Genomic DNA, 19,905 nt, shown 5'->3' with positions numbered 1-19,905 from the left:
TTCATTGTAACACTCAACTTCATGTAGTTAGATGCAGAAGTTGACAATCATGCATCGATGCAGTGACAGATTGTAAAGTCAGGGGAGATTAGCAGCTGTAGCAGCGCGAGCTTCACCACGGTGCTTCACATAATGCTGCAAACAGGAGCCCATCAGACCACGGAGTTGCGCTCTATAACTGTAAAACATGCAAGGCATGTTTTAATACTTCCATGCGAGGTGTGTATATTTCACTGCACACTGGCTGCTTTGCACACATACACGATTTCATAGCGCAGTGCTGGGTCCAAAAGCAGAAGGCCCAATCCCAAAATAAAAGCTCACCGTTTGTTGTTTAAACGGGGCGCCAATGTTGATGTTGCATACCCCCCAAAAAATGGCTAGTTGCGGCCCTGCTCGTCGTAGTGTTATGAGTATGAGTACTTAAGCTCCGTTACCCCCCGATACCTGATACTGGTATCGGTGCATCCCTAATTACATTCAGCATGATGAGCTCGAAACTAGACTGTTGCTTTGCTTATAGTTTGGCATTTTAGCCACCTTTTTTTCCTAATGGTGCTCCGGTTTCGCTGGGATTATCCAACCGACTCGCTGTGTCACGCTCAGTAAACTGCTCTGTGTCGTAGGGAAAGGGCACTCTGAGAGAGGGGACAAGGGGCTGCAAGGTTGAAGTGTCAGGAGAGAGCGGGAAATGTTTTGAAAAATGCCCGGAGGTATGCAACCTTTATCCAAGTGAAGGGCCTGAGGGAGAGTATGAAATAGCATCACCCCCTAACCTATTGCTCTGTGCTCGGGCTTCAGAGGGAACGAGCTTTAGAGGGGGGGAGAGTGTGAGCCGATGTCAGCTGCATCAATGAAGAACACATAAACAAGGAAAAGATGCAAAACTTTAATAGTCTTAAATGATTGGATCTGTTTGACAGGCAACATATGAAATTGTACATCAAAACACATTTTGATTTTTTCTTTACAGTTCTGATATTTCAATCAGCATCTTTTGAATTGAACTTTACAGGGCAATTAAAAATGGCACCATAAAAAACTCTGCTCTACTTGAATGCTCTGGAGGGACGACTTGAGAAAGTGTTTCTCTCTCCTCTGATGAAAAACGTATAAAGCTGCTCTTCCCCCAGAGAGCTGTATTGTTTTATAGACGTCCCCGCCAGCCCTGCTTTTACAATACATCTGAGTTATTGTTCTGCTCTGAAGCCACTTTTTACCTCCTCTGTCACATCCTTCTTTGTTTCTTTAACATTCTTCCTTCAGTCCTCTTCCACAAATCTCACATCTGTCTTCCAGCAGCCTTAAAATTTAGCTCTGCAAACAGCCAGTGTGTCTTTTGCTCAATAATGTCTATACATGCTGCAGTCATAGCTCAGGTCTCAGTCCATCTATACATGAGTTCATAGTAGTGCCTGATGTTTTTCTGCTACCGTACATGAACAAACTCCATCCCCACTATTCTCATCTTCCTGTCCCCCGCTCACAGAGAACCTCGGGCTGATCCTTGTAGCATATCAAATTCTACATTTCACAGCTTTTTTACCAACACTGCTGAGTGTGGGGAATATTATCCACATATTTATTCCTCTCTGGATGCAGGTTTCTCTCTGAATCTGCTCTCTACATGCACAGCCATGTTTGTCGCCACATGAGGTCAAAAGGCCACACGGCTGTCTCTGTTGCTTTGCATGTGTTACATTAGCATCGATCATGAAAATTAGCATGTGAAAAGTGCAGTTAATACCAGGCCAGTAGCTTGTTGTGTTTTATTTATGATGTGCCCATGGAGACATCCATTATCTTCAGCTTTACAAAGCCTGGTGTAGAACTGGTCAAAGATTTCTTCATACGGGCCGGGGGCATTTTGGATTACACAGGAAATATACCATAGCTCATATTTCAGCTGGGGAATATGAAGAAGCATGGTTCAAACAGTTCATATCTTACAGTGGAAATGAGAAGCAGCTGGATAAAAGCTTCTTTAGAAGGAAGCACTGACAGATCCTCTGCTGTTTACGGTGATTCCTTTGATATCAATCAGAAGAGAAGCTCTCTCATTTGATGTTAATGAAACAGAAGCAAAATGGTGCTTCTTCGCTGTGAGTCATGGGTTTATCACAGGCTACTTAACACAGATCATTACACCCTCATGTGAAATTCATACAACATAAAAATGTCTTTCAAGAGGGACGCAGATCGAGGGAGAGCGAGACGCCTCATTGCATCAGGACTAATGTGCGGCTCTTTGTGGTCAGATAATTAAGATTAAACTGAGTGAATTGATTGTAGCAGGTTTGTGCTGCATGTGCTTTGGCATCAGCACGGTCAGAGAATACAGAAGACTGTAGATGAAATCTGATGACTCTCTTTAAAAAGGAAAAACAAGTTTTTGCATTTCCAAAACTGGTGGAGTACCAGATGGTGGGGACAACAAGCATCTCATTAACAAAATAGTTAATTTTGCTGAAGCTCAGATAGTTCACCTTGATTATTTTCTAACAGTCATAAATGTGCAGCTCTGTGAGTAATGCATCCATCTGTAGGGAGCTGTCTTCCTCCTCACTGTGCAGCATTGTGTGCTGAAGTGACCCTGAGAGAGACAACACAATTCAAGAAACTTACTTAATGTGCCACTGAAATGATACACAACTGACATATCTGCCATGTGTTGACCTGTTTCTTTTTGCCACAGTCAGAATAAAGCAGGGGCTCCCAACCCCCGGTCTGCGGACCGTTACCGGGCCATAGGTCGTTTAGTACCGGGCTGGAAACCCAACAGATGTCTGTGACATTCCCAACATACGTGGAGTCAGAACCCTTGTATGGGCTGTGTGAAGTGTGCTACCGCACAGGGCCTCATGCCTCTTACGACACTATAGAAGTAGCCCAGTTCAGCTGGAAAAACCTTGGACCTGGCAACCCTGGCTTCGCATCTCATGAAACTTTGATCATGAAGCCTGAAGCCTGATGCCACTCTTAAGCTCTGTGTTAATCAGTGAAACATATGAACTACACAGCATATGGGTATATGACAGGCTGTGGAGACGAAGTTTATACTTTAACTGTGCGCAGAAATACCGACGGATCGCAACGTTATTGATTCAGGTTTGAGCATTAAAACACATACAGGTCTGCGTCATATCTGCTCCACTCCTAACGTCTGTCTCCTCCCCGCACGGCATGATAACTCTGATAAACTACGCGTGGATCACCTCCGGCTCATCTAAATCACAGCGTGTGAAGACGTATTTTATGCTCTATAAAGGGTTTTCACAGAAATACGGGACTGATCGCAACGCTATGAAGTCAGGGGCAGAGCCTGAGAAACACACACAGATTGATCGCTCACTGCTCCGATCATGCTATTGATCATCTGTCTCTGACCCGCGCCGTCCCTCTCGTCGGCTGGTCCCGTATTTAAAACTTAGATGCAGTCCCCCCCCCTCCAACCACCAACCAGCTAGAGAGAGCTGAGAGCTCTCTCTCTGTTACTCCCCAATATATATAGCTGTGTATCACCCACTGAAACTCTGGCAACATATAAAAGAGGGACAGTGGCTGCTCTCTGTTATTGCCAGTAAAGGGATCTACCATGGGGCCAAATTCTCACCGTATTGATTAAAGAACGTGTGTGTGAGTACTTTTCTCCATCTCCCTGGGCTTCTCCTTTCTCTCTTCCTTGCACCTCTCCTCACTTCTGAAACCTCTGATATCCCCTTCTCTCTCTCTGTCCTCGTCCGGACTTATGTGGCTGATTGTGTGTGAGAGTACAGCTGAATAATAATAATAATAATAACTTAGACTTATAGAGCTCCTTTCAAGGGACCCATGACCGCTTTACAGACTAAATAATGAACCGACAACAGAACAAAACAAGCAACCAAATCGGCAGAAATAGGTAGCACTGAAAACAGGGGAAGGTGGTGAATTATAGTCCAAAGGCCGTAGTGAACAGATGTGTTTTGAGGGTGTTTTCGAAAATGTCCAGGGAGGCAGCGTTGCGGATGTCTGCAGGCAGAGTGTTCCAGAGGGTGGGGGCAGCAACACTGAAGGCTTGGTTCCCAATAGTTCGGAGGCGAGAGTGAGGGATGGAGAGCAGGCCTGCATCTGAGGACCGCAGACTCCGTGATGGGGTGTAGGGATGGAGGAGGTACTTAAGGTACTGGGGGGCTAGGGACTGAAGGGACTTGTAGGTGAGGAGGAGGATTTTGTAAGTGATTCGGGACTTGGCCCGGGAGCCAGTGGAGGTGAATGAGGGTGGGGGTGATGTGCTGCCAGGGCCTGAGACACAGGAGTGGAAATGGTGGATAAGAATGTAAATGTTAATAAATGTAATTTAAACCACAGCAGCATTAAATTAAGTTTCCATTTCTAATAGAAACAGCTGTTTACTAAATCTTTCCAGTGTCCAACCTCCATCCAACCCAGGTGGGAGAAGAGTCACAGTCCATGTTGGATGACGCACATCGACCCATTCAGTTTGAATTCCCTCAGTCAGTGTGACAGGGGTATAAAACTATACTGTGACAGAACACAGTCGCTACCGCTCCTACAATTTAGTGTACTCCTCATTCTCCTCATCATTACCTTTCTTTTCTTCTTTATCTTTTTTCAGTCATTTCAGCGCCCTCTCTATTTGTTCTCTCCACTTGCCTCGGGTCATTAGTCTATACTGCTCCAACCGCTCCTCTGGGTCAGACTGGGCTGTGGCTCCACTCACTGTGCACTCTGGAAGGCCGCTGTGTTCATACAGATATGACGACAGACAGAGACAGAGAATGGCTTTTAGAGAAAGCACCCAGAGACATGAGATAAGTGGGGAGAGAATGAAGGATACGAGGAGAGAGGAAAATGCAGCCGTCCCTCCTTCACTGTTCATGTCTTATGAAGCAGGAGTGACAGAATCGTGTGTTTGAGAGAGTGAGATGATGTTGCCCTGAACAACTGCACTGAGGTCACTGTGGTGTCTGACCTTTTGGAAAGGTTGAGATTTGAGGAGATTAATGTGCTGTTGGATGAAACTGGGGGACTTCTGGCTCGACGGGGCGGTCTGGACACACAGCAGACGACAGCAGGGACTCAAGCAGATGGCCGGATGTCTGCACTGATATTTGTGTGTCTGTGTTCTGTGAGAAAAAGTAATGAATAGATGCACCAAACTTGGCTGTAAACAGCGCCTGACTCCAGGCTCCGTCACTAACAATGATAGAAAGTATTGGAACTGACAGAGTTGGGATTTGTGCTGCAGCACATCTGAACTCTGTTTGCCCTCACTTTTAATGTAATTGAGTCTTTTGGAAATAAACATCAGTGTTTGATTTATTCGATGTTTCCTTGTACTGTGTCATTTTGACCCAAATCTATAAACGTCTCTGTTTATCAAACTAAGTGCACAAAACAACTCAGTAACTTAAAACTGTCTATGAAAATTATTCCTCTGCATGCTTTCAAGTGATCTATATATATTTTTTTTTCTATATTTGTAGTGCTGTGAGAACATCTCTGTTTAAAGCATCACTCAGGGAAAAACATGAGAACTCAGTAAGTCAGTTTAAAGGAGTTTGTCTGTAATTACATGCTCGATACATCAGCATTATTATGCAGTGTCCCTTCATCGGTTATTTGAGATTCATTTTGGTTTTTGTTTTGTCACCAGGGAGCTGAACTGTACAACCAGGTGGTTACTGTTTGGTGTCACTCAGAGACAGTTTGTTTGGCTGTCTTACCCGTACGACCTGGGCTCTAAACACACTTCAGAGTTGTTCCTAAGCAAAGCACAAAACCGCTGGCTGGTCTTGACCTCAGAGAAGTAGTAGAACAGTACTTGTTGTTCAGTGGTGCATTGACAGTAGAGACTGTTTTTTGTTCATTCTCTGTTTCCTCAGACAGTCCGGGGATTCAAACCAGTGATCTTTCCAGTCGTGAGCACGCTCTCTTTACCACAGTCCCTGCTGTCAGGAACTAAAGCTTAAAGTTGTAACAAGGCAAATGTTTGAGCTGTGTGAGCTGTCATTTCGTCCTCATGTCCTCTAAAACGTACATTAATAAGAACATTTAACAGACATCAATCGCATGTGAAGTTGTGGCGACCAAATAAACAACAGCGGTACCAGTTTACTCTTCACACAGTGTTCTAACGGCAAAAGAGGGTCCAACATCGGACGCGCTCTGTCCACACACAATCATATGCAGTTCTGTTACGCAATGTAATCAATCCTATTGTGTGTCACGTCACTATTGGAAATGCACTGATTGTCGCTGTTTATAAAGCTTATAAAAGGTGCAGATATCATTTGGTAACGATCGATCGTTATGATCGCTACGTTATTAATAACGTCCCTCATGCACACGCGGCTCATGGGCTGTTTTGAATTGCAAGAGAAAATATTTAACTTTTGTGACGTAATTAAACAGACTGCTGATGAAGACAGTCAACAAAGCAGACAGAGAGACAGACAGAAAGAGGGGGGCGGGGCAAGCAGCTGTGCAGAGAGCAGAGGTGAAGGTGTATTGGGGGAGTGAAGCCAAGCAAAGTGATCAGATTGAAGTAGATTGTGAATTAAAACTTTATAAGGTGAAGAAGAGAGTGCAATTAAAGTGTGGAAGTCTACATGTGATGTGCTTCTCACAGAAATAATTGATATATGCGATTAATTGCGATTAATAAATTACAAAGCCTGTAATTAATGTGATGAATTTTGAGGAATACACTTCACTAGATGGAGTTTCTCTTCCTGCCCTGTGGTCGGGGTGTGAGGTCAACCAACAGGACTGGGGCCTGTAGAGCAGGTGGGGGTTAAATATGTTGCTAAAGGGCGGGGTTGGAGGGGATCAGAGTTAAAGCCCTCATGTAACAGAGGGATGGACCTAAATATAGAGCCTTTGTTGCTGCGCAGGACGGTCAAGATACAATCCAACCCCAGAGCATCTCTGTGGAAATAACCAGAAGAGCAAAATCAAAGTCCTGCGGGGCATCTCCATGGCGACAGAGGTGATGTCATGAACCCTATTGCAGAGAGAACCAAATGTCATGTCAGCTTTTTATAGTAAAGGGCCATCGGCTCACAGACTTCTCTGTTGTAAATCACTGTCACTGTATCCTCTCCTCTCTCTCTCCTCCACATTGTGTCCCATCTCTTGCTCTCATTTAATTATCCTGCTCTCTGTCTCACTCTCTCATTGCTGCTCTATCTCTGTTTGATCTCTCCTCCATCTTTGGCCGTGCTCTGTAAGCTGCTGGTGGTGTTGAAAGAGATGGATGCTCACTGCCCTCAGTAATCTCTGCAGCAGCCATTTAGGTAATTAAACCACTATTCTTGCTCTTGACTTGTGTCCTTCGCTCTGTCAGTTTCACATTGCATAATGCCGTGGTCATTTCTGTCGGCACAGGTAGTAAAAATAAATAGTAGAATAGTGATTTGTGATATTTATTAGTTAGATAGTTAGATAGTTATTTGCATTTGACGCTGTAGCTGTTCAAGTCAAACAGCCTATATGGATAATAATCCATATAATAATCTGCTTAATTGGAAGCTATGAATTGTGTCCTAGCTGTTGGTCCCTGTTTGAGACTCCCCATGTTTTATGATACTCTGACGTCTCCACAGTTTTTGATTCCACTCAGACCACTAATGAAGTGAACGAATGGTGGCAAAGTGCTAATTTCCACATACCACTGGGATCAATTGGACCGACTAACACTAACAATCAATCCCAACAATGGCTTGATGGTTTCCATGTCAGCAGGTAGCTGTGTTCATCTCTCCTTCATATTCTCAAGATGGCTTTTTCTCTTCCTCTGGGCAGTCCCAACACCTCGACTCCAAACACACACACACACACACACACACACACACACACACACACACAAAGACACACACACAAACTGTGTCTGAGCTCTTGAGATAGGTACAAAAGTTGATTCTTTCTTTTCCTGTCTTTCTGGCAGATCGGTTCGCTTCATCAATCAATACTTTACCAAAGGGGACATTTATCCTGAGATGCTGAAAGAAAAACTATCCAGACAGAGAAAGTATTTAGTTTGCACCATGAAACTAAAAACTTTTTAATATTTGTGGTAATATTTTGTCGATCACAACAGCTGTTCAATAGCTGTGAATGATGCACCATCTTTGATATTTGTATCTTCATTGTTTGAGACCTGTATCTGCGTCATCTGCTGGGTCTTGGGACTCCAGCTGAGGACAGACTTGTGACAGAATGTGCCAGGAAAGCAAACATCACACCCAAGAACAAAAGTACGACACAAAACCCACCCTGAAACACCCTTCACTCTATTTCAGGCTACACACACATAGACACATACACACGCACACACACCCACACACTTTATTGCTGTTACATCTCATTTGCTTTCTCGCTCACACTGTCTGTCTCTCATTCGCTGCCACGTTCTGTCCATCTGTTACTCTCCCTCTTTCCTCGCATCTATCTGTGGCTCCCTGCGTATTCCCACGTAGCTCTGTCTCACACACACACACACACACACACACACACACACACACACACACACTGCCTCAGAGTGACAGATGCTCTTCTTCATGGTGTGTGTCTCACGTCTCCACCTGCCAGATAACTTTTTATTTTGGTTAATCGCTCGACTGTTTCTCTGAACAGAAGTTATTGAACACTCCTGATGTGCGCTGTGTGGTTTTACAACTCACACAGCAACATGCAAGGCATCTCCATGGTGATAGCAGTGAGGTCATGATGACCTCAACTGCAATTACCCTTTCAGATATACAGAGATTTGTGTACACCCACACTGAAACACATTCTTCTGAACTCTTCTACTGGTTCTGCCTAACTGCATCTCTTTCTCACACATGCACACATTATCAGAATTTTCAGTTGCAAATGTGTTTGGAACATCGTACGCTTGGTGCAAATCCAATTCTGGTGCATCAGCAGCCGTTTTTAGAAACACTAGTTGAAAAACGCCCAGCGACCAACACACTCTCTGCCTCCTCTGCAGCTTTAACTCATGAAGTGCCTGACAGACTCGCATCTCCATTGTGCTGTCAGACAGCTCATCAGGTTTGATTCCTGTCATGATTTTTTTCTCTCTAGTTTCCGGCTCTGCTGTTCATTTTAGAAACCAGATTCTTGTTGTTACTGGTTCGGCTTCCAGAGGATCAGTGATTCACAGGATTCTCAGTCATCAGCTGTTATTTCATGTTGGAGGCAGAAAATCATTTGTCGTGTGAAAGTCTGAAAGCTTCAGGTGAGATTATTAACATGCTGACAGGATCACAGGAGCTGGAGAGCTGCATTAATGGCTGTAGGCTCTGACTGAAATGATGTCATTAATCTCTTATGAATTTAAAAGGCTCTTGAACAAATTGTCTTTACATGCAGAAGCCTCGCAGCAAAGGTTATCATCTCTCCTCTGACAGACTGTTGTTTTGTCCTGGGCTGACACTGACTTCATTGGGTGTGAAAGAAAATGGTCAAATCTTTATTGGCACATTGTCCCTGGAGCAGCACAGAGCAAAGTGTCGCTGCAGATGTGATGTGTTTAAGTGTGTATCTGCTCTGGCAGAGTCCACAGGTGTGCTGGCTGTTGGTGTCCACAGGCACCTCTGAGAGCAAACCTCCTTTTATCACCCTCTCACAAACACACACAGCACCCACTCTCAGCCTCGAGTCAACATGTGCTCATACAACACACACACACACACACACACACACACACACACACACACACACACACACACACACACACACACACACAGACACGTTAGAGGAGTTTCAGAAAATGAGGTCATGAAGGAAATTTAAGAGTCTGTAATTAGTTTCTTAAATCCTTCTGTTGACTGAGGAACATAAATGTGGTGGGATTTGTCTCAGTGACTCTCGTTCTGCGGGGATCAGTTGAAGCCTCCGGTTAGATGAAGGCAAACAGTCTAAAAAGGAAAGTGACCGTCAGTGAGGAAAATCAAGATTTACAACTGTTACAAAGGGAGCCAACCGCGGACGTCTGGTTATCGTGGACGAATGTATGCGCCCACAATTGCCTTTTATTGCCATAATGTGCCGCCAAAGAGAACGAAACTGAGAACTTAGAGATTATCACTTTAAATTCTGCATTTAGAAATATTTGGGCGATGTTTTACATTTGGAACTGTAGTGAAATATTGGGCTGATTTATCATTTCCAAACTCAACAGTCTGTACACGCCTCAATATACCATGAAATATAAAAGAATTACTCCTTGCTAATACAGTTTGTTCTTCCAGAAGTATTTTACATCAGTTCTTCGAAACCCTCTCATTATATTTAAATACAGCACTTTACTTACATTTCACTCTTTCTCACTTTGCAGTATTTTTCAGCTTCACTGAAGGTTATCTCACAAAGCTCTCTCTTGTGTGGGCTCTTACAAACTTTGTTCAATGCCTTTTCTGCATAATGTAATGGATTTGTTCTCCAGCGTGCCCTTGTTCCTCCAGGTTTACAGGAAGACAAAAAACCTATTCCTTTTTTTGCGGTAAACATAAGATCAGGTAATCCTTTATTGATCCCCAGGGGGGAAATTCGGGATCACAAAACTCTTAAGAATATGAAGCACTGGCATGTACACCCATCTGAAAAACACTGACAAAAATACATTGGACAGAAATTTCAATGCAATAGCACTCGGTGCCCAATTCTGACTCTTTTGGAGATAATGTCCCTTTCTTATGTTTTTTTTCTCTCCCGTTTTTTCTCTGAATGAATTTTCCGGCTGCCCTCTTAATTCTCAGCTGAGGTGTGGAGCTCGGCTGATAAAAGAATATTACCTGGCACTAACTCTGCCATTGTTCCGTTGGACTCGCACCATGCATGCACAAAGTTTTTCAACATAGTACAAGTGGATCATTTTGTTTAATGTGAGGTTATAAAAGGGGTTGCTGTGGAGAGGGAGAGAGGTTAATGCAGAGTGAGCGAGAGAGAGTGTGAGAGGGTTGGCCTGCAGCTTTTAGTCGCTCCGTCTGGCTCTATTGCTGCGTATCAGCTTGCTGTGTTTGGGCAGAGCAGAGCTTGTATGAAATAAATAATGAAGGTGAGAGAGGGAATACAATACATGAAGACAAAAATTATGAAGCAAAACAAAGAAAGACAAAAAGGAAGAAAGAGTGTGTGTTCTATCGGTTGAACAGAAGGGCCAGTGCGCACACCACAGGCTGCATCGCACATCAAGCTTTTGTAAAGAACCTTTTACTTCCAACAGCCAGCTCAAAGACTCTCACGTGTTCTTATTAAATCCTGCTAAAACATTACCTGCACTCAGTCATTCACCTGTATGCTACTTCTATAAAAACACACACACACACACAGACGGTTTTTCTAGGCCTTCGCTCCTCTGTGAGGCAAGAAGCACATGACAGACCCCAGCACGCAGAATAAAGACCTATCATCTGCTGTCATTCTCTCATCACAGACCTGGGGATTTGGTTTGAGGTTGTTGTTTATTTCTGTTATCGAGGGCTCAGGAAGCTTAACGTGCCTTTGGTGAGGAGGAGTACAACAAGCTACAATCCCCTCAGTGATGGATTTCACTGCTCAGATCCTGCACCACTTTGATTTATGATATAATATAGAGTGATACGCTGCTCATGCTACACAATAGCAGCTGTACCCCATACTGATGTAACTCCAGCTCACTGTCGCCTCTTTGCCCATCACAGCTTCCTCTGCTGGAAAAAGGGGAGAACCCTCACATGCACTTCAAGGGCCATGTGATTGAATTAAGCAGCCATTAGATGAATGTGATGAGCTGTAACTGCAGGAGTATTTACCTGTTCAGATGAATGAGTTTTGACCTCAAGGTCATGAAGCTGCTGCGCTGTCCTCAGGAACACTTACCTGAGCATGTACCTGTTTGTGTCTCACTCTGCTGCTTTGTTTTAACCTCTCGTTGTTGAGCGTAGAGGCCTCACGTGACACATTTAGCTCCTTAAAGTTTTGACACTGATGGTGTTTTTATAGATCTGCTGAGCAGCACTTTTTTCTCTCCCTGTTGTCGCAGCTCTCGTTAATGACTGAGAGAAAAGGATTTAAAGTCAGATGGGACCAGATGCTGTGAACGTTTGCACCTTGACGTCAACATGTTGGCTTCTTATTTCACCTGGTGTCTCACTCGTTCTTTTTCCTGCAGCCTCTTTTTATCATTGAAATCCCACCTTTGTGCTTTAAATACAATTGGCATACTTAATAAAAATAAGTTTCTTCCTGACCTTTACTCTTTCTTTCTGTCTCTTGCAGGCCTACCCTCGTTGTTCCCTCTGAGAGGAAGAGGAAGTGATGTCACGCCACCACCACCGCTTTGAGAGGGACTACCGGGGACCCTGGGAGCAGAGAGACATCCGTCCTTCTGGCCTCCACAATGGAGGAGCCAATCACAGCTGTGCCTCTGCCATCGTCAATGGCAACAACCGTCCGGGGCTGCTCCCCCTCCCTGTCATCCCTTCCCTCCTCCCCACCCCGGTTACAGTTGCTGTGACAACATCGAGTGGCGACATAGCTGTCAAGCGGGGCATCATGGCAGCAGGATCGGTGGCTCCGTCCTCGGCCAAGGTAAGAGCCTCGTCCAATTAGATTCAGCGACACCTGCTTCTCTCTGACTCGTGTTGGAAACCTCTCAGTGTTTCCTCCTGTTCTCTCAACTTTCTTTCTCGTCTTTGTCTCTCCCTGTTTGTCTGTGGAAACTCCTCAACTGGACATAATGACCAACTTTCTCCTGCTGTTCAGGCTTTCAGCTTCCTCCTCTCTCACTTTCACCAAATGTTTCTGCACCGTCCAGCTCACTGGCACGCTCGTCCCCATGGTTCAGCTGTCTCAGCTCTTCAAGCCCCTCAGCTTGCTCTCTCTCTCTCTGTTCAATGCTCCACTCTTGCCAAACCATTTTCTTTCCATCTTAATTTTCTATTTGAGCCAAATGGCAGGTTCGTCCTGTCTTTGCCTTCTTGGTAATTTTCTTTTTTCATTATGTAAATGACCTGTGATAGAGGCCCAGATGGGTGCTGCTGTCAGAAGTGAGGGTTAGAGGTGGTGCTTTCTTTAACAAGCAAACCAACAAAATGCACAACATCATTATAGAACGAAAGAAAGGGAGATCAAGAAAATAGATGAAAAAATATTCCAAAAACTGCAGCTTAAAAGTGTCTGACCAGTACAGTCAAGAGTTTGTGTTTGTGTTCTTCACCTCCTCGCCCAGGGATTCACTAGCTAGCTGGTTGTCAGCAGCGTGTGAAGAGAGGGAGCTTTACCAAACACCAGTGAGACACCTCAGCCTCTCTGTCGGCTTTGCTTCCATGGATACCATTCATCTTCCTCTCAGCACTCGTCCTCTCTATCAGATCATTTGCTTTAATTTGAACTTCAGCAGATCCATGTGGGCTTTTTCTCTCCCCGGCTCCTTCTTGCTCTCTGTGGGGCCTGCGCTCTCAGAGCAGAGGTAAACAATGCTCTGGTAATTTAGCCTGTAAGTGCACATCATTAGATACCCTGCTGAATGCACTGACCACAGACACAGTAAATCTGCTCTGGCACCGCGTCGGCCCCTCCTTTTGTGTGTCTGAATAATTACACACACCCAACAAAGTCTCACCAACTCCCACTGTGGCCATTGTCATCATTCAGTGGCTGCCACAGCAATTAGGTGCATTTCCTTGCATACTAGGGCACAGTTGTTTAAAAGCAGAGTATACGTGGGATTGTGTGTGTGTGTGTGTGTGTGTGAAAAGCAGATATAATGCAGATCCTTCCCCAGATGCTGCTCTGACAGTTTTCATCAGGGACTTCCCTCTTCCATTTGTCTTTGTAAGTTAGGCAATGGGGATGAGCTGCGTGAAAAGGGGAAATACCCAGGGTTTAATATCCACTAAGAAAAGATACAGAGGCCTTAAGAGCCGGCCAGTACCTCAGGAGCCCGTCTTTCTCTCTTCCTCTCAGCTGTCTGATGTCCTAACTTGCTCTCTCACTCTTTCTGTGATCTTCGATCAAAGCTGTCGCGGGTCACAAAGAGTCTGATGGACGGATGCAGCTCTCTCTCTTTGTTCCCTGTGTCTCTGCTCTGTCCATGTCTGCACTAAAAATCTGACAGGTCTTTATTGATCTCCAGTGTTCGGAGAATCTTTCTTTATATACACAGTGTCGTAGTGGTGCTCCGTTCAATTCCAGGGGAAAGGTCGAACAACAAGCCTGCACGGCTCATTTCTGCATAAATGCTAAAAGCTTGGAAACCTCTCTACAGCCTGTTGCACCAGCTGTGTGTAAGTGTAAATTTGGCCTAGTTCTACTATTAATTATTACTTAGTTGTAAATTATGCAGAACCAAACTAAAAGCTGTTGCACCAGGGAGATAAAGTACAACAGAACTCTAAGTAACAACTAAATAGTGACACATGCCTCAAGGGAGGTTGTGAATAATAACATTTGACAAAATGATATCGAATTTAATTTTGTGACAATCATTTGTTAAAGACCTTATTTATTGATATCATGTTTTTATATCAATCTAGTTTGTTGTATGATGTGCAAATGGCTGACAGCAGTCAGATTTACTGCCTGGTTCTGTGGTTTTTGCTGGTCTGATTTCTGTGGTGACAAGCAAATTTTCATAACTCTTTGAGCTTTTTCGGTGGGATATGAAAATGCAGCGACTCTTATCCTTTCTATTTCACCCAATCAAAGTTCAAACTGCACCTATGATCATTTGTCTTTTCGGTTTTACACTTACAATGTGTTCAGTTGTTTAAGATTAAGTTTAAGTTGTTGTAGATCTATTTAAATTAATTTACAGAGAGCTCAGTGTGACCAAAGTTCATCTTACAGGAAAAATAAGCACACGCAAAAATGAAAATAGATATATTTGATATTAACCTTTTTGTTTTTTTGTTGTTAAAAGCTCATAAACATTAGATGTTACTTACTCCAGCTTGAGCTGTGCTGATAGAGATTAAATGTAAAACCTGCTGTTGGCAGACCATGAAAGCAGTTTGATCAAGCACGGCAACATTGAGTGAAGTGTTCTGTTCTGTTGAGGATACCGTCCTTTGACAGATCACACTGTCTGAATCCTTTCATAATCAGTGATCACTTACCAAATGCATATGTTTTAAAGCAGTATTAGTATGCATGTTGAATGCATTGTATAGCTTTAGTTGTATTTTTGAATTCTCTTTGAAAGTAGAAATTAAGATATCTTTCAAAAGTTTTTCTTTCACCTCAGGTCAGCGTCATGAAAAAAAGATCCCATTGTTTTCCAAGCAGGGAGAGCACCGATCAATAGAGCTCTTGTTGAAATGAATTGTGAATTTGATTTCGGCAGGTCAGCAAGCCAGTGGATTGTAGCAGAGCCCAAACTGAGTCCAACAGAACACAGACAGTGTGATATGACTTTGCACCACCTCTGGGGTCCATGAGCCGTGGTTTATCTTTTATTTTTTATTTTTCTGCAGAGCCTTTAAATCTTGAGAAGAAATACTCTCTTTGTCAGCATCACTCTTTGGTGTCACTCTGGTGTCAGGGAGCTCGGTAATGAACAGGAAGTACAATCCGAAATCGCTGAATGGTTATTGAGGTTGAGGCTAAAAGGGGAGACTTCTTTGAATTACCTTGTGACAAGTTTCTGTGAAATCTATTGAAAATGAGATGATTAAAGTTTAACAAGGTTCATGTTGGGGAAGCGGGAGGAGAGAGACAGAGGAGGGAGGGAGGGAGGGAGGTTTTTAATATACTTCAGATCGGGGAGGAAACTACAATTGTTCTATTGAACAACCAAAGCTGACAATTTCCAAAGCAGACGGACTCAGCAGGAGGTCTTAAAGAAAACTCTGCTACATTATGAAGAGAAGGAGCTGGAAGAAAAATGATTTCCTCACAGCTTGAAATAATTTCATCCAGAGATAAACTGATGATTCATCCACTCTGATTATATAATAAAACATGTTTATACGCAAGAAATCTTACAGCTGATGTGCAACTTTCGAGGGATGTTGTTGTTTTTTAATTCCTGACATTTTAACTTAAATTTAAAATATAAATTAAACACTAACCAGCAGCAGCTGCTTTTCTCGTCCTCTGAGGAGCAGAGAGGTAAACTATCTTCACTCTCTGCTGCCTGGATGTGATTTATCACCACTACTGTATGTGTTGTCGTCACATACTCGCATCACATCGCACACTCACTGTGTGTCATTTACATTCACAGTGAAAATGTCTCTAAACTCCACCTCAGAGGACTTTTCCCTGAGAAGTCGACCAAGCGGATTGATTAGAAATACTTAATTTCCCACCGTAACTTCATTTATTATCCAAACGCCTTCGTGTAAAACCTGAAGCTTTTTGTAGGAGAGTCAAGAGTCTCTTTCACTGACTTTCACTGTTTGAACAGTTATGCAATTTTAAATATGTGGAGCCAGAGGTCCGCTGCACATCTTAGTTCTTTGTAAGTGGTTAAGTGGGTGCGTGTGTTGGAGGATATTTTAGAACTAAAAGTCAGCTTGTCTGACACTGAGCTGAGACGAACCCGTCGGCTGTCTGCCGTGTTTTTTCCATCGAAAATGTCAGTTTAGATAAAGACAACCTGAAATATAAAATATGTCACTATGTAAACTGCCCCTTCTTCTCTCTGCTTCTGGTTGGATTTCTCCTCGCTTGGAAAACTGTTTGAGCTTTTGGTACAATACAGTATGTCTACTGTTTTTATGGAACATATTGACAGCTTGTCTGGTTAGATGTAAACATGTATGATTTTAATTTAACTCATCATTTTCCAACTCTTTTGTTTTACTTTCCATTAGTCAGGCATTCATTCTTTATAATCTTATTTCCCATGAACACAAACATCATCAAACTGTTTGTGGACAAACAAATGTGCTGTCAGGCGTCCACAACAGAGTCATTAGGAAACAGTGGACCTCGAGGGAGCAGAGCAGGACTCAGCTGTGATTTTCCTTCAGATGAAACATGGAAACTTCTGAGTGTTAACGAGAAGCTGTGATTGTGTGTTTACCAGGAGCGATCGCACAGGGGTCTGGATGTCTCGGCACCATGTGGGGAGAATTAAAGCTTTCCACTCTGAATCAGACCGGGCTGTGCTGCAGTGATTGCTAATCACAGACAGAGATACAGAGACAGATAGGCAGACAGGCTGAGAGACAGACAGGGAGACTGCTCTATCAAACTGTCAGAGGAAGACACTGTGAAAAGGACTTCATGTTTTTGTTGTCAGCATTGGAACTCAGATGGATGGATGGATAGAAAATGGGAGTCATGAACTTGATGACAGCATTTTTAGAAACCTCAGGCCCTCATGACACAGTCAGAATGTCATCATCCTTGTCTGATTTGTCAATCCCCCTGTGACAGGATGTTCCTCACGTTTCAGCTAATCCAGGGGTTCCCTACCCTTGGACCGATACCAGGCCGTAGGTCGTTTAGTACCGGGCTGCAAAACCCAACAGATGTCTGTAACATTCCCAACATATGCGGAGTCAGAACGTCGTATGGGCTGTGTGAAGTGTGCAACCGCACAGGGTCTCGTGCCTCTTACGACACTTCAAAAGTAGCCCAATTCAGCTGGAAAAGACCTGGCAACCCTGGCTTCGCATCTCATGAAACTTTGATCATGAAGACTGTTGCCCCTCTTAAGCTCTGTGTTAATCAGTGAAATATATGAACTACACAGCATATGGGCATATGACAGCCTATGGAGAAGAAGTTTATGCTTTTACTGTGTGCAGAAATACAGACAGATCGCAACATTATTGATTCAGGTTTGAGCATCAAAACACACGCAGGTCTGCGTCCTCCGCGCGGCATGATAACTCTTATAAAGTATGCGTGGATCACCTCCGGCTCATCTCAATCACAGCGTGTGAAGACGTATTTTATGCTCTATAAAGGGTTTTCACAGAAATACGGGGCCGATCGCAACGCTATGAAGTCAGGGGGAAGAGCCAGAGAAACACACACAGATCATTGTCATCACTGCGCTGCATGATTATAAACAGCTCGATGCTGGATCACAATATAAATTCAGATAAATTGCCCGGATCATGCTATGGATCATCTGTCTCTGTCTCTCGGCTCCTTAAAACTTAGATGCAGTCTCCTTACTGAATAAATACAGACACATCTGTCTGTATTTCCTTGCGTGTGATATATGCACATGCATGTCAATGAGCAGAGCTCTACCCCCCCCCACACACCACACCCTGTCAAAAATATTATTGCTACTGTCTGGTCTGTGTATTCACACTTGTACTAACAATGGAGCGCTGCATGTACCCATTCAACCGCCTGTCTTTGCTGTCACAATTCTGCAAACCTGGCCAAGTCTTTATTCTCTCTGTCTCTGCTTTTGATGCATCTGCTTCATCAGGGCTGGATTGTAAAAAATACAGCAGACACAGAGACAGGTTATTGTTCTGAAAACCAGTGATATCCCAAAACAGGATCTGGTTTGGCTGGACCTGGTCCTAACAAAAGACTGCATGCACACTTCTGGCAGGAGAAGAGAAGATGGTCCAGAAGAGGTCTGTTTTCCTGATGTTTATTTCAGCTGGATTTTCCGTGCGAGTGGGAATGAAAAGCAGCCTCCCAAAGACATCGGCTGTTGAGTCTGGCTCCAATCTGACGGCCTGATGTCTCGATCTCTTAAGCAGTCATAAGGGGTTTAAAACTCTTACTGCTCTGTGAAAGATGAGATGTGAGCCCCGTCTTTGACTCTGCAATAGTGTGTTATTGAACCGGCTGCGGAGTGTGTTTTCATCCAGTACTGTACATCTGCTCTCCCAGCACTTCAGAGATCATTGTCTCGCTGCTCTTTGACTGAACACAAACTGATGGGTTTGGCGTCACTACACAAACACACTGTGCGTTTACAAAGTGCAGATTCGTCTTTGAGGCGTGTTCTTCCCTTTCTGTACGTCTGACCTCTGTGCTCAGCGTCAAGGGGAAATTATTCTTCTCTCTGCAGCAGCTCTATTTATGAATTGTTGGTCGAAACCTCTTTGACTCTTTACAGCTCCGGCTTTTTCAATTACTGATTTTTATCTAATTCATTTCCCTCCGACCCCCAAGCCACTTCAAACACCGTCTTGTCTTTGTTAAAGCATAGATCCTCATTCCTGCGTCTGTGTTCCCTCAGAGCGGGCTTGTGTGAAATTGGATTGCTGATCTGTCAGAGCTGAGTGACAGAGATGTAATGTGGGATAGCGGCGACTGCATGTTGTGATGCCAGAGACAGCTTTTACAGGACACAGACAGATCACAGATGATGCTTGACTCCTCGTCTCTTCAAGACTGGAAATGCTCTCAGCAAATCTCACAACAAATGAAAACACAGCTGAACAAAGAACAAACACGCAAGGCCATGGTCAGGCATTTCACTCCACTCCAGAATTTCAGAAGTTGAAGGTGCAGATGTTCATGTCATGCAGCACTGATGTTTTGTTTGTGCATAAAAACTTTTGTAAAGCAGTAGAAATGAATTTAGTGACCCAAAGAAAAGACTCTCTGCTCTCTAATTCAAGGCTGCCATTCATCCATTTATGTAATTGAACACATCATCAGATGAGTGGATCAGCCCTCTAGCCCTTCAAAGAGCCACACTTAGTAGCCATATTCTCCTTCAAGTGTTAAATGAGCCCCCTGCTGAGCCCAGCTGATCGTGTGTCATCTGGTTTCCTCTGATTCAAACTAATCTGCCTCCTCTTTCCTCTTCCTCCATTCCCTCCTCTCTCCTCTCTCCTCTCGCTCTCTCTCTTTGTCTGTCCTGTTCCACAGTAGCAGAATAAAGAGCAGTGGCATTTAAAAGGTCCACATGTGGAGGGGTTGACATTTAGAGAGCTGCCACCTTCAGGTTAACTCTATATGAAAGGTGATGGTGAA

General features: G+C 43.8%; 1 protein-coding gene across 1 annotated transcript in view; it reads left to right on the top strand.

Moving 5' to 3' along the window:
* Positions 1 to 19,905, top strand: part of LOC138585022 (kelch-like protein 29) — a 125,625-nt gene that overhangs the window by 27,786 nt on the left and 77,934 nt on the right. The window contains exon 2 of the mRNA XM_069657237.1: positions 12,271 to 12,582. Within this exon, the coding sequence (XP_069513338.1) occupies positions 12,310 to 12,582 (273 nt within the window). The 5' untranslated portion in view covers positions 12,271 to 12,309. The remainder of the gene's footprint in view (positions 1 to 12,270; positions 12,583 to 19,905) is intronic.

The sequence above is a fragment of the Semicossyphus pulcher genome, unplaced genomic scaffold (assembly GCF_022749685.1).
Source record: "Semicossyphus pulcher isolate SPU_LCO1_2020_fin unplaced genomic scaffold, fSemPul1.0.p SCAF_11, whole genome shotgun sequence".
In the NCBI taxonomy this organism is placed as follows: Eukaryota; Metazoa; Chordata; class Actinopteri; order Labriformes; family Labridae; genus Semicossyphus; species Semicossyphus pulcher.
The sequence above is the reverse complement of the archived record's forward strand: the minus strand, read 5'-3'. Positions and strand labels throughout refer to the sequence as shown.